At 39.6% G+C, this 14,583-nt stretch overlaps 2 protein-coding genes across 4 annotated transcripts; both read right to left on the bottom strand.

Moving 5' to 3' along the window:
* Positions 1 to 795: 795 nt before the first annotated feature.
* LOC137936479 (probable monofunctional riboflavin biosynthesis protein RIBA 3, chloroplastic) lies at positions 796 to 4,525 on the bottom strand. Of its 3 annotated transcripts, XM_068781199.1 has the most exons (8): positions 4,459 to 4,525; positions 3,837 to 4,384; positions 3,443 to 3,746; positions 2,920 to 3,138; positions 2,514 to 2,839; positions 2,226 to 2,355; positions 1,814 to 2,110; positions 796 to 1,367 (listed from the first exon to the last, which is right to left on the bottom strand). In XM_068781199.1, exons 2-8 carry the CDS (start codon positions 3,890 to 3,892, stop codon positions 1,104 to 1,106), a joined length of 1,596 nt encoding a protein of 531 aa, XP_068637300.1. In that variant the 5' UTR covers positions 3,893 to 4,384; positions 4,459 to 4,525; the 3' UTR covers positions 796 to 1,103. The 3 variants fall into 3 exon arrangements, with proteins under 3 accessions (XP_068637300.1, XP_068637292.1, XP_068637307.1); XM_068781191.1 differs by having other exon boundaries at positions 3,837 to 4,473; XM_068781206.1 differs by lacking the exons at positions 3,837 to 4,384; positions 4,459 to 4,525 and having other exon boundaries at positions 2,920 to 3,122; positions 3,443 to 3,465.
* A 742-nt stretch (positions 4,526 to 5,267) lies between these two features.
* LOC137936498 (adenylate kinase 4-like) lies at positions 5,268 to 13,265 on the bottom strand. Its single transcript, XM_068781216.1, has 6 exons — positions 13,121 to 13,265; positions 12,013 to 12,158; positions 11,771 to 11,890; positions 11,505 to 11,672; positions 10,522 to 10,611; positions 5,268 to 5,661 (listed from the first exon to the last, which is right to left on the bottom strand). The coding sequence occupies exons 1-6, from the start codon at positions 13,227 to 13,229 to the stop codon at positions 5,560 to 5,562; spliced, it is 735 nt and encodes a 244-aa protein (XP_068637317.1). The 5' UTR covers positions 13,230 to 13,265; the 3' UTR covers positions 5,268 to 5,559.
* Between the last annotated feature and the right edge of the window lie 1,318 nt (positions 13,266 to 14,583).

The following is a 14,583-nucleotide window of genomic DNA, read 5'->3' as shown; positions in this document are numbered from 1 at the left end:
GCCTTGAGTGTCTAATTAGTTATTTTGCCTTTATATGCTTTCTGATCTGAATTAGACATAACAATTTGTCATTTTGATTTTCCAATTCTTTAGCAAATAAAAGCTGGTTTTGGGTTGACGTAAATTAGTAAGTTTTCTGAAACAAAAAGACAGAGGGTCTGCTACGCATGGAGCCGAGAAGACGAGCCTCTGATGCATCAGGACGTCCATTATCACCCCAACAACTGAAAGTAACTCGCAGGTCAGTTGTTACATTGATGAAACGCCGAATAAGACAACGGAAGAGAGCTGAGAGATCACCAATAAGACCGAGTGGAACTGGGAATACCTTCTGTGTGTCTCTAAATTGATTCAGATACATGCGTCTGTCCCTAAAATTAAGACACCTTCTAGTTCTCTGCCATTGGTTTTGTGCTTTCATTTTCACCGACTTAGAAGACGTTGCTCAATGAAGAAATCTATGAAGGAAACGAAAGAAAACGAAGGGAATTCATCTTGTCAGTGAGCTACTAGCCTAATTTCATTTTTGTTTCGATATGGCAGGCGATGTTAGAACACAGTTTTCAATGTTATATCTTTGGTGAAGGAACATCTAAGCTTTGCTGAAGTCACTGCTGAAAGCACATTTGATCATCGGATGGTAGATACAATTCACAGGGAATGATTACTTCAAGAAAACAAAAGCAAGAAATGATTCAAGGTGTGAGGTATGTGGCACTTGACTCAATTCTTTATTTTTTTGGTCTTAGTGGTACTAATATTGGTATTAAATGGCCAAAATACCACACACTCGAATGGAAACATATGGGGTGTAGCTCACTAGATTTGAAGATTCACTGTGAGTAGCAAAATACAAGTACAGGAGAATGCTGGCAGATGTGTTTTTTTCTTGCTTGTTGTTCTTCTCCCCAGAGCTATTCTTCTGTCCAAGAGCAAAAGAACCCACCATCATGAGCACCTGCCCTTCTCATGGGACTGCTTCTGGCTCTGAACTCTCATCAATAGGCCGTGGATTTGTAATTAATATGGCATCCTTCAATGCTTCTTTATCTCAAACAATGGTTTCAAGTTAATAGCCGTTTGCACACCTCAATCGACTAATTTCAGTCCCTATCCATTTGCTCTGGTTGGTTTTCCTTCCCTACAAGGGGATCAAAAAATCCAGCCATGCCGCCCGGCAGATCTGAACCATATACATGTCCCATCTTTGTGCGTTTCGTTTCCAAGTATCTCTGGTTTTCCTTTGTGATGGGAGTAAAGACAGGAACACGCCCAACAACTGCCAAACCGTAGCCCTTCAAACCAGTGAACTTTGCAGGATTGTTTGTCATGAGACACATGGTTCTCACTCCGATGTCTCGTAGAATCTACGAGAAAGGCACAAATCTAAATTAGCATGTTCATTTTCAATAATCCTCATCTTGGCCATCACCTATATTGTGTTTGCTTCTTGCTAAGTTATTACACCTAACTTGAGAGTTTCATGGAAACATAGCAGACAACACCATCATCAATTAGCTTCTATGACATAAAAGCATCCTCAAAACTTCAAATGCAAACCATCCATTTGAACGCCCAGGAATGGAAGCTCCAGACTGGCTATGCAACAGTAAGATTCAGCTGACTGATGTGTTAACAGTTGCTAGCTGTTAATGGTGTCTGAAGCAGCCCTAGATGACGATTTGGAGATGACTATAGTAGCACAAACAGTAAGAAACTTGAGCATCAACTGCTTCTGATGCAACTCTTGGAACGTACTCTATACACTTCATCATAGTATATAACACTAATTAGAAACGATGATAACTTTTACCTGGGCACCAATACCGTATTCACGAGAATCCACTGCTAGTCCAAGTTCCAAATTAGCTTCAACTGTGTCATGTCCTTGATCTTGCAAATTGTAAGCATGAAGTTTATGACCTAAACCAATCCCTCTGCCTTCATGGCCACGAAGGTAAACAAATACACCTCGACCTGCCTGCTCAATTAGTTGCATTCCCAGTTCCAATTGATTACCACAATCACAACGAGCAGAACCGAATATATCCCCTGTCAGACATTCTGAATGCACCCTTACCAGAACATCTTGGCCATTTCCTATATCCCCCTATCAATTTCGAAGCAAGAAGAAGATTAAGCATTCCATTCACTATTTCCAGTCCTCTTTCTAGCAGAAATAGTTATCAACATTTCAGTAAGTTGAATTGAACATTCGTTCTTACCTTAACAAGAGCTATGTGCTCCAATCCATCCAACTTTGAGTGATAAGAACAAGCCTGAAATAAGCCCCATTTAGTGGGAAGACGTGAGATTGCAACTCTCTCCACCAAATTTTCCCTCTTTCTCAGATACCTGTAAGAGGTTAATCTTTGAAATTTTTGTTTGTTTAAGTAAACTATCTATAACCATATTAAGAACAAGAGTAAGCAGATAAAAGAATAGTTTTTTTTCATTTAATTTTCTCCCCAGTTCTGAAAATTAGAGGTCGAGGCGGAAACTACAAAACTCACCTTATCAGATCAGTTATTGACACAATGGGAAGTTGGTACTGACCACTCATCTGTCTTAGTTGAGACAAGGAAGCCATAGAACCGTCCTCTGCGTCAATGATAGCAGAAAGAACAGATACAGTCCTTAATCCAGCAAGTGAAACCAAATCCACTGAGGCTTCAGTATGACCAGCTCTTCGTAGGACACCTCCATTTCTGTACCTAAGAGGGAACACATGGCCTGGTTTTCTAAAATCCTCTGGCTGAGAATCAAGAGAAGCAAGGGCCAGAATGGTTTTTGCTCTGTCTGCTGCTGAAACCCCCATCGAAACACCATTTTTAGCATCCTAAACAGACCAGAAAATTAATTTCATCATGATCCATGAATACTTGGAACTGATGGGCAAGATGAGGGAAATAAACCTACCACTGTCATTGTGAAAGCAGCAGCGGACAGACTCTGTGTTTCACCAACAGGGGACATCATCGGAATGCTTAGCCTCTCAAGATCCTCCTCTTTCATGCCTACCGAGACAATCCCAGAACCATGCTTGATCATAAAAGCCACAGCTTGAGGTGTCGCAAAGCATGCTGCCATAATAATGTTTCCTTCCACTTCATTTTCATCATCTACAGCAATCACAAACTACAGGGTGGACTGTGATTCAGATTTCAGAAGAACTGATCTAGAAAGTGATCTGAAGTAAACCCATAAGAAGCAACCAAATGTCTATGATGAAAGTCAATTTCTATAAGAACGACCCAACTGCTCAAGCGATGGTGAAAAACGTATTATTGATTATCAGATGGAACATATGATCCTGTCAAGAACAGCTACCACCAGCCACACATAATTGATTTATACAACACGAGACCCATCACCAGAAATCCACTCAACAGAATGATAGTTCAATAAATGCAAAAATTCTGAAATATGCAAAGTCGCAGACCTGCCCACGGCGCAAAGCTTCCAGTGCCTCATCAATGGAGGAGAAGCCCTCCGTAGGACAGTCAGGGTCACCCTCTGCATCACTAACAAAGAAATCAACAGTCTCATGCGTTATTTCTGCATCTAATGTCTCAAAAGAAGAGATATTTGGCTTGTTGGACCCAGAAAAAATGGGTCCATTTTCGTTCTTCCCCACTGCTCCAAACCCATCACCTTCTGCGGTGCAGCAAGTCAATTTGAACCACCTTTTTCTGCAAACCCGCCCTCGAGAGTGGCTGTGCAAGGTTGTTAACGAACGATGATGACTGACGAGTCGCAAAACAAGGACAGATAAAAGAACGTTAGAGCATGAATTGATCAAGAATGCTTTTTCAGTTTCAAGGAAAAAAACTTACCTAGCATCGGTAAGTAAATTTGGAAAAGAAGGATATCGCAGGAGGAAACAATCCATTTGAGTGGAGAGTCGAAGCTTGAGAAATCCGGATGAAAGGAAGTGTTTCCATGGCGCCACATGTAGAGCTGGATAAAAACGACACTTCAAATCGACATCAGACGGCTTTTGGAGGCGTGCGACCCATTTGAAGCGTTATCCAGCGGCAATTGGTCGTACGGTAGACGATAACCACATAAATTATCAAAGGCCTCGTTCTCCTTCAGTTAATAATGCGAGAAGATAAACGATAGGCTTCTTCTGCTCTCGCGAAGCTCGTCATCTTCGAATGACACACCACCCCCCTGAAGCCAATCTTCCCCATCGTCGGTGTAAAATTGCCTTATCAATCTTGTCCAAAACTGGGTCATTTGGTTGAAAGCTCCCTGCAAATGTAGCCCCACTCGTGACCATTTTGTTGTAATCTGAGAGTTTGAGATTCCAGGGCTCTTACTGTGGAGGGTTATCCCATGCTTCAGACCGAAGGTTGGAGTTGATCACTGCGCTACGGAACTGTCCGGAGTTGCAGGTTAATGTTTGGATTAATGTTGGCGAAGTAGAGGAGTGTTCTAGGAAGGTTGTCATACCCTAGAATAGAGAAGTCAATGAGCTCCCGACTCACGAACACTAAAAGGAGAGCCTATAAAGAGTGACAGCTTTGAGCTTTTTAATCAATCAAACAATGAAAGACGAAGCAAAACCAGTGTTAAGAGTTCTGATTGCTACTGCTGCTCTGATTCCAGCTAGTAGTAGCCATTATCTGAAAGCAGCAATTAGAATAGGAAGAACCGAATAGGGACGCAAGCAGAATTATTTAGTTAGCACTAATAGCTTGAAACAATGGAAGCAAGAGCAAAATCAATAGAATTGCTTTTCAGTTGATTTCAAGAGTTCAACAAAGATTTACCAGAAGAAGAAACTTAGCAATCCCAGAATTTGAAACTGTTTTGTTTATTTGTAAACTAGGCTTTCTTCTATTGTAGGTTCGCGAATAAGAAGTTTCAGAGGAACGGCGAGATTAAATTCAAGATTACTCGCTCAAACCGAATCACGTCTTGTTGCAGGATCCTTACATTCAAAAAGGATTTCTACCCTTTCTCTCCTCCAAGATTATCAGTTGTTATGGGCTCGTTTTTTTCAGTTTGTTTGCTTTGTATAATTACTGCTTAGATTTCCTCTGATTGAAACCACTGCAGAAGGCCTCACATTACTTCAAAATTGCAAAATCTCATAGACAGCTTAAAAACCCAATAAGTAAAACATTTGTTACATTGTCCAAGTGAAAGAATGAAGACATGCGTCACGTTTGTATTATGAAGGATACTCAAACCTATGTGAAGTTAATAGAAAGTATACCAAATCATGAAGACGATAACAATCACAAAACATTTGAAAATAAAAGCAAAAATACTCGGCATACTGTGAGAAAGCTTCAACAAAAATAGCCTTGTGAGACTGTAACAGTATTCTTGGACTTCTGAAGCTAATTTTTATTTTGAAAGAAATCAGTTATGCCTCAGAGGCTCACAAGACTCAACGTTTAATTAGCAGAACAGAAACAGAATAAAAATTAAAAGAAAAAAGAGAGAGAGAACAGTGTTGACGATCCGACAACTTGTACCGGATTAAAATGACTTAAAGCTTTGTAAAATTTTCAAGCTCATACAGATGAACAGGGCAGCCACATGTCATGAAGAAAGAACTTTCTGAACCTCTGCTATAACCTCCTTTGGAGGTTTCTCAGCGTGAAGATCTGTAACAACCCCCTTCTTGGCATAGTAATCAATGACCTGCAAATTCAAAAAGATTAGCTGTTAAGAAAAATAAAATAAATTATTATTATTGAAATAGAAGTGAAAATAATGGTTAATGGAGGAACAAGCAACTGGCAAAAGGTCCATAGAACAAGCTTTAAGCTTTCAAAACATGTCTTTGGAAGAAATGTAATGAACCGATGTCACGAAAGCAACAGCTAGCCTCTCTAATAACAACAACCATACCATTCATCACTAGTCCAGAGACCTGCATTTTTTAAAATATTTTCAGCTTCTCACAATATTGTACCACTTGATGTCACTCCTACCTGTATAAACTCGGTGTTGGTTGTTGATTTTCAAAACTCCGTAGATTACATCTTGGGTAAAGAAGAGAAGGAAGAAGAAGAGAGAAGAGTGAAGAAAGGAGAGAGCACGTGAGGAAAGAAAAGGGGAGAAGAATAGGGTTATGGACTTAGTCCAAACCCTACCCTTAAGCTATATTTATATATGCTAAAAATAACAATATTATACTTATACCCTTTACCCTAGTAAGAGTGAAGAAAAGACAGAAAACATTAAACTAATTACAATGACACTCTAATTACATCATATTTTCCAACACTCCCCCTCAAGCTGGGAGGTAATAGCAGATATCCCAGCTTGAAACAAACAGCATAGATGTATTAATGAGCTCCTCCATTATAGTGTCCCAAGGATAATTACAAAACTAGGTATAGACTCTCAAAGTGTAGAAATGAGTGATAAAACATACATCGAAACCAACCTCAAATGATTTCGAACAAATATAGTAATAATAATCACTAAAATGGGTAATACCTGTCATCCACAAGACAACAAAAAAAAAATCCAAGGGTACCAATAAAAAGTATCAATAGACTTAAAAACACCCATAGATATAAAAAGGGTCAACCAAAGCAATGCACCAAAAGGGTTGGCCAAAGGGTAAGAGTCAAATAAAGGATGGTAGGAGAAAAACTACCAAATAATAAAAGGGTAATGGGGAATCAATAGGAAGATAAGGTGAAGAAGTCGAGGTCACCATGTGCTTTATTTTCCTACTAATTCAAATTCTTCATCAGATAAACCAATGCCAACAACAATTAGCAAACAATGATCCCAAGGCAAGCAACCGAGGAGTTCATCTTCAATAATAATGCCGAGTCAGGAGGCCAATCTGGCTCTACAAAAAATTGAGACTCAGAATAAAGGGCTCATGGGTCCGAGTTAATAGCTAAGTCGGTTTCAGACCAATGTAACCAAGTCAATACCAAAATGCAGTTATCAAACCAATATGCATAACACACCAACTCGGGATCGGGAGTGATATACCAAAGGCAGAGAGCAAATCGGCCTAGTCAAGCTGACTTGTGAGTCCGAGTTGACCCAAGTCAGGTACCAAGTAAGCCGGATCAGTAAGCCGAAGATACAGTAGTAATTTTGAGATAAACTCGGAGTAATAGAAGTAAGAATGTAATTCCACAGAACCGTATAAATTTCCAATATCAGGCTCAGAAAATTCCATTTGAGTCAAGACCGAGTCGAGTCGAGTCCGAGTCAGATGGATAAGGTGCTGGTCTTCAAAACCAGAGTAGCAGAGTTGAGCTGAGACTTCGTCCTCCAGAAACAGCAACGAAGCAGCGATGAAACAGCTCGAGATACCAACAATAGAAGCCAGTTACGATAGAATAAGCAGCAACGAAGATAGCAGTAAACGATGTTCTGGAAGAGGCAACGCAGCAGCAATCAATTACGATTGTAATCGCAATCAAGGAGTTTAAACCGAAAACACGCGCAAAGATTCTGTTTTCGGAATGAGATACTGGATGCCAGCCAGGGAAACTTTGTTTCTAGATGATTTTATACAGGCAGTTGTCACTTTATGATCATCACTGGACAGTTAACTATAATAGATCTCTAACTTGGAAATCATTCCAGATTTCTAACAGCAATCGTGTGCAGGCTCGGATGAAACCATATACCAGTCGGATGACAACAGATAAGGCCAGGCTGGATGAAAAACGAAAGGACGTCCATCCAGCAATCTTCCAGAAACTTCCCAAAATAACTTCAACTTACCAGCATAGTAACGAAGTCTACTGGATCCATGATTCAGGCAATATCAGTAGTGTCAGAATAAAGAATGAAGATGTTGGCAAGATATGAATTCCGACGGCAATACCAGCAAGATACGAGTACCGCCTGCCAGCAGATGACAGCAAGAGAGAGATGGCAGCAATGGCAGAGAGCAGAGAGTGTAAGTACTGACTTCCGACAGTCAAACAGAGTAAGTTACGGAAGCAATGCAGAAAAGAGTCAATCGCCAATGCTGCTGTGAAGGCAGCTTGATGTTCTGGAATTTAAGAATCTCTCTATTGCATGGGTAGAAATTGAGAACAACTGCTCTATGGATCAGTCTTCAGTCCATTTGGTGCCCGCGATCAAAGAAGATGACTGGGATACTGATGGATTTGTAATCCCGAGCAAAACAGTAGGAGAATCCAAACAAAGTAAGCTTCTCAAGACAAGCAACAGTAACAGAGTGCATGATCACCGGACAATACCAACAGGCCGAGCAGAGCAAACTTCCAACAAAAATATGATGATGAGTATTAGCAAGAGATACCAATGGCAGTGATACCAGCAACCTTGAATCTTACTTTCTCAGTCTTGACCATCTCTGTGACTATTTCAAGTTGGCCACCTCCAGTAGCTTCAATGGCAGAGGGAAAGAAAGACTCTTCTGAATATGTCTCATAATCTAAACACGTACCCTTCTCAGTCGACCTTACTCACGAAAACAGAAAACGGAGCAAAAAATACAAAGAATGGTTGCAGTATACTCTCAGAGGAGTTCTGAAAATCAATCACTGCTTTGATACTATGTTGATTTTCAGGACTCCATAGATTACATCTTGGGTAAAGAAAAGAAGCAAGAAGAAGAGGGAAGAGTGAAAAAAGGAGAGAGCACATGAAGAAGAAAAGTGGAGAAGACAACCCTCCCCTTTAAGCTAAATTTATAGATGCTAAAAGTAACAATATTATAAGTATACCCTTTACCCTAGTAAGAGTGATAAGAGACAGAAATATAAAATAATTACATCAATGACACTCTAATTATATCATATCTTCCAACATTGGTTTTGGTCAGTGTTATTTCACCTGGATCAGACTGGCTGATGAACAAGGCTCCATTCAACCCGGTGCCTCATCTGCATCAGAAACACCAAGACCCATCATGGATCAAAACCCAGTTGACCAGGCAGGGTTACCTGGTTCAACCAGGGTCATGTAAGGAAACCTTCCCCTTTTTCAACACTATCATGGGAGGAGCGTTCACCCTTCCTGACAGATGGTGGGGAGGGCAAGAGCCCCTCCTCCAACATTGCCAAACAAAAAAAGGGGGAGCAAAGGCACAGCAGCTCCCTTCCCATTCCCTTTTCTGCACATACACAAGGGTGAGGGGGAAGGGTGGTACTGCCCTCTCCTCCTCCTCTTCACTGCAATTATGGGGAAGGGATCCCCTGCCCTCCCAGCTGGGTGATCCCTTCATTGTCATTGCAGAAATGTTGTAGGGACAGGGGGCAACCCCCTCTCTTCCAACACCATCAAATGACAACATCACCAGTTAAACTAGTGGTCAAACCTGGTGGAACCAGATTCCACCAGACACAATCACTTTGCCAAGTCAATTACCAGGCAAATTTAATAACATCTGTTTTGTTAGCCACTAGCCAGACAACCAACCCCCTTCGACCTACTTCAGGAAATCCCAGAGAGCTAACAAAAAAACTGTACTAATGTCTTTAATTTCTTCAACTTTGTCAAGGCAGCTTTCACTTCTGCTTGAGAAACCTTGTCAATTACATTGTTATGACATACCTCTTGCTTCCCTCCAAATTGACAATTTAACAAAATAAAATGCAATTACCAAAATACCAATTATGAACATTCTTTCCAGCATATGGAATCAAGTTAATGTGCGCAATGGAATTACAATCAACAATATAAAAAGGAAGGAGAAAAAAAAAAGCACAAGAAATTAAAGAGAAAGAAATGGGAGTAGAGAGAGAGAAAAACAGAGGCAACCTCTCCCTAGAATTCCATTTTTATCTCACATCCATCTGAAAAGTTATAGGTCAATCAATTTAACAGTTCAGTCCCCTCTTTTATCTTTACAAACCACCTCATCTTCCATCTTTATCTCACGTCCATCTGAAAAGTTATAGGTCAATCAATTTAACAGTTCAGTCCCCTCTTTTATCTTTACAAACCACCTCATCCAACTGAAATTATGAGAAAATCGGGGGCTTCCCCCTCAGGATGAGAAAGGAACTCCAGAAGGATTGGAATAAATAAAATTTTAACTTTTATTAAGATTAAAATCGCTGTTTAGGTGAGTCAAGGACTCGAGAAAGGAATGAGGAAACAAGGGGCAGATAGAGTGAACAACAGATCTCACCTTTAATATTTTTTCTTGCAGGTGATAATCCTAAAAATGTCATTCATTTGACCAATCAGATAGAGTGAACAGCAATCTCTTTCATAAGATCTGCTGGTAAAATCATAAAACGATTAAACTACCATCTATCGAAATATAAAACCTCCCACTGATTTACTAAGGTTCCTGAAACTCAATGTATGAGAGCCTCGAGCACAGCCCTTTACTACAGAAAAATTCATTCTTACAATTTAATCTCATGGCCACATAAACCAAAGAAAACTTTGGAAACTGTAAATGCAAAAGCAAGGAGCACAAAGCATATATAGCACTGAGAGGTTTGCCATCTGAAACTATAAATATGAACCTTAAAAATCTTTAGCAATGATAATACAACTAGAAACACTACAATAAGTAAGCAAGAGCAAACATACAGGTTTGGTTTGCTTGTGGAATGCTTCCAGCCTTGACTTAAGAACTGCTGCAGTATCATCTTTTCGCTGAATCAGGGGTTCCCCAGTGACCTTTCATTACATAAAAGTAGTAGTAAGAGCAGAGGAAACTACGAGTTCTGAGAATTACATACAGAGTGTGGATGGCCATGTTCGGATATTTCTTATTATGAAATCTGGGTGGGTAACAGTGGTGTAAATTCATATTGGGAAAAAATAACAACAATAACTACAAAGAGAGAACCCAGCCACTTGTAAAATAACATTCTGAAAACAAAAACACAATTGCATCCAAAAACTATATGCATAAAGGAAGCAAGAAATGATTATGCAGGGATTGTTCATCCAGAAGGACTCAAGGAAACTAGGAAGTTCACATCTGTTGACCTACAAGGGACCAACCAACAATATCAGCATAAGATAGAAATGCAAACACAAGTAAAACAACTCTATGCTGCATGCTGGGAATGCTTACCCAGGAAGGCAGTCTAGCAGGCATAACATTTTTCCCAGAGAACAGCAGACATCCCACAAAATGTTGATTAACAAGGACTACTAGACACTTTACCTGGCCCAGTCAAAAACGATGCAGCCTTATCCACAATTAAGGGCATTCATCTCCTTCATTGATATGTAACTTAAGCAAGTAGAGGATAATTAGAATTTGATAGTTTGATAGCAAGGTTCTAAATGTACAACTCCTAATATCTGCAATTATCTCCTGGACTAGACTCCCTTCAACCATTGCATGCTTTTATTATTATTGTTATTCTGAACAGAGATTGATTTTATTACAAACAAAAATTACAGATTCAGAGAATAATCTTGAACAAAAAATGTTGCAGATCAACAGATGTCACATGTTTAATTATTCTTGCAAGATACTAAGTTCAAGTTCAAATAACCTAAATAGCAATCACTCAGTTAATCAACAGCTAAATAAATGATATGTCTTATTGGCTTACATCATCAACACCAGGAGCTTTTGGAGGAGCAAATTTTGTGTGATAGGTACGACCACTTGAAGGATGGATCCATCGACCAGTAATTCTCTCTTCCAATATGGCATCATCAATTGCAAAATTAAGCACTTTATCAATTGTTGTTCCCTGATTTTCAAGCATCTCATCTAGCTGCATCCAAGAACACCAGGTGTGACAAAAAACAAAACATATAACAATAAAACATACTTTACCAAATATATCATCAATGTGTCACAGGGGGGTAGTACCTTCTGCGCTTGGACCACAGTCCTGGGAAAACCATCAAGGATGAAACCTTTCTGGCATGAAGGCTTTTTAATAGCTTCATCAATTATCCCAACAACCAGGTCATCTGATACCAGTTGGCCCTACATGAGTATGAACAAATCCATAAATGGGGAAATATTAAGCAGAATTTCATTATTAGCGAAAAAGAAAACACATAATTCTTCAATTAAATATATAACTTAACAGCCAAATGAAGTATTACGTTATCCATAGCTTCTTTGGCCTTTATTCCAAGCGGAGTCTTTGCAGCAACAGCAGCTCTTAGCATGTCTCCTGTTGCCAGGTGGCATAGGCAGTACTCATCTTTTATGATAGGAGATTGAGTTCCTTTGCCAGAACCAGGTGGACCTGACAATAATTAATCTCCATTGTTATGCATAATGGAAATAGCACCAGTGACATAATTGAAAGAACTATAGCACAACCAAAAACAGCAGGACTGCCTGAAAAAATCTGCGCTACTTTAAACATGAAGGGACAATAAATTGGATCACTCCCTAACGCCCAGACAACCCATGTAATTTACCCAGAGGTTTCACTGATAAGACTAACTGAAGAGTGGATGTGGTGAATGTGATTTCCAGTATAGTAAAAAGCATTTTTTCACGTACCAGCACAATATATAATTAAGAGAAATTATTTAGCATCCATTCTAAGTACCTATGAAAGTGACGAACCTGGTGACCTATAAAAAGAGGTAGTATGTTTCTCAGTTTTCGGTTACATTTACTAATTCTTGAAAACATTGTCCATATCAAAACTGAAAATTGGGAATGTTCAAATTTTAATTCGTCCATGACTAAGCATGTGAGAAAATGTAGATTGACTGGTTGAGAAGTTTTTCCATCAAGCAAAAATGCAGGAGACTAGCAATCAGATTTGCTACAAAATATAGGGAAATGCCAAAAAATGCAAAGTAATTTGGTACAAAGTTAAGGTTGTCTAAATAAAAAATCAAAACGCTAGAAGAAAACAAATTACAGAAAGTCAAACCATAACCAATACCAATAAACATCTACCAAGTTCCATTGAACTTGAAAATAACGAACCAGGATGCGCAGAATCACAACATAAAAATATAAAGAAGTGAGGTATCAACCAGAGAAAAGGATTAAATCACAGAACTAAGATACAAAAAAAATAAAAGAAAAAGAAAAAAACCACAATAACACTCTAAGAAATCTACGACTTTTAGTCATAAACTAAAGCTCCATTAGAACAACCATAAAGCAATATTCGTAAGGCTCCTCACTGGATTACAAATCTGAAACCACATTGGCCGAGAGGATGACATAAACAGAGAAGATTACCAACGAGGATGAGGCGTTTGTCAGGTTTGTCGGCGCACTTCATGCGACGAAGAAGCTCTGTCATTAGAGACACAGAAGGAATATCGGCCAAATCCCCTGAGCTCGCCATTTTACGAACGCAACGCGAAAATCACCTCTCTGAATATTTCTCTTCGATTTCTGGTGGGAAGAAAAGAAACCGAGGTTTATAAAGGGTGTGGAGCCATCATGGCAGACCAAAGCCAAAAAGGACGGTTCCTACAACGGCGGCGAATACGGACCGGATATCGCAGTTCCGAATCCGATCTTTGTTCAAGTATCCGGATATCCAAATCCCGGAAAACGCAGTTGACTCAGAGGCGAATCGTTGAATTAGTGCCCCTAAACGAATCGTTGGATCCAGATCTCATGATTCCAGTTCCTTTCAGGAATCATGTCGGACCTTTATAGGGTATCCGGATCTCTATTTCGCATTATGTTCCTACGAATCCGAATGGATCCGGATAATATCCGGACCCATCGACTACTCACTACGCTGAACATCTGGGAAGGAACGCTACCGGGTCTCTCTCACCAAAATTTGAATAGACTAAATTAACCCTGCTTCCTTCTCGCTGGTGCCGAGAACCGGAATTCAAAGCCAAACCGACCATCGACTCGGCCGGTCTGACATAAACATGTGACTATCTGATTATTTTTTAAAGTATTTTAATTCCGTTTATTTAATTGATAAAATTAAAAAATATTACAAAAAATTTATAATATCTAAATATATTAAAAAAGTATACAATAGCATGCAAAACAAAGTCCTCCCAAAATAGTTATGTTTGAACCAACCCGGTCTATGTTCTGGGTCTATCCGTTTTGGGAAATAAAACCACAGGTGTGGGCATTTTCAGAGAAGGAAGGTGGGAGTGCATATTCTCCCTCCCACCCACCCACCCACCCAACCGCCCGGGTTCCTTATTTGGTTTGGTAGATGAAGTCAAACGTCTCTGCACACGATATTTTAATCCTTTCAATAACAATCCTCCTCTTAAATCATCTAAAAATCCAAAAGAACGATCCAACTTTCTGAAGCTCTGTACGAACCAGTCGTTCCAGATTAGCTTCGTTTCTTGAACCCACGACGTCGTCTCCAAGAGATAATGGATTAGTTTAAGAGATAAGATCTCCGTGTATTATATAAATACTATCCTTAATTAATCAAAGGTGTAATTCAGTTTATCCTCTCATATGGTATCGAATATTCTTCTACATTTGTTGTCTTCTATTTTATTTCTTGTTCGAAATCCTCTCGGCATATCAGTCCCTCTATGCAATGTCCTCCAACAATTCAAATTGAACCACCGGTCACGCTTTGTGTTAGCCATGCGCATGCACTTTAGCAACCTCTCGCATTCTCCAATTTTCCCCATGTTTGCTTCCTTTTCCCCGTCAAAAGTAAGCAGAGACTAGGAAAAAAAACAGTGAGTGTCTTTCTT

The sequence above is a fragment of the Aristolochia californica genome, unplaced genomic scaffold (genome assembly GCF_029961685.1).
Source record: "Aristolochia californica isolate CCGP_79_NKW_82.1479 unplaced genomic scaffold, dmAriCali1.0.hap1 SCAF_10, whole genome shotgun sequence".
NCBI lineage: Eukaryota > Viridiplantae > Streptophyta > Magnoliopsida > Piperales > Aristolochiaceae > Aristolochia > Aristolochia californica.
This window is presented reverse-complemented; position numbering and strand designations above follow the sequence as displayed.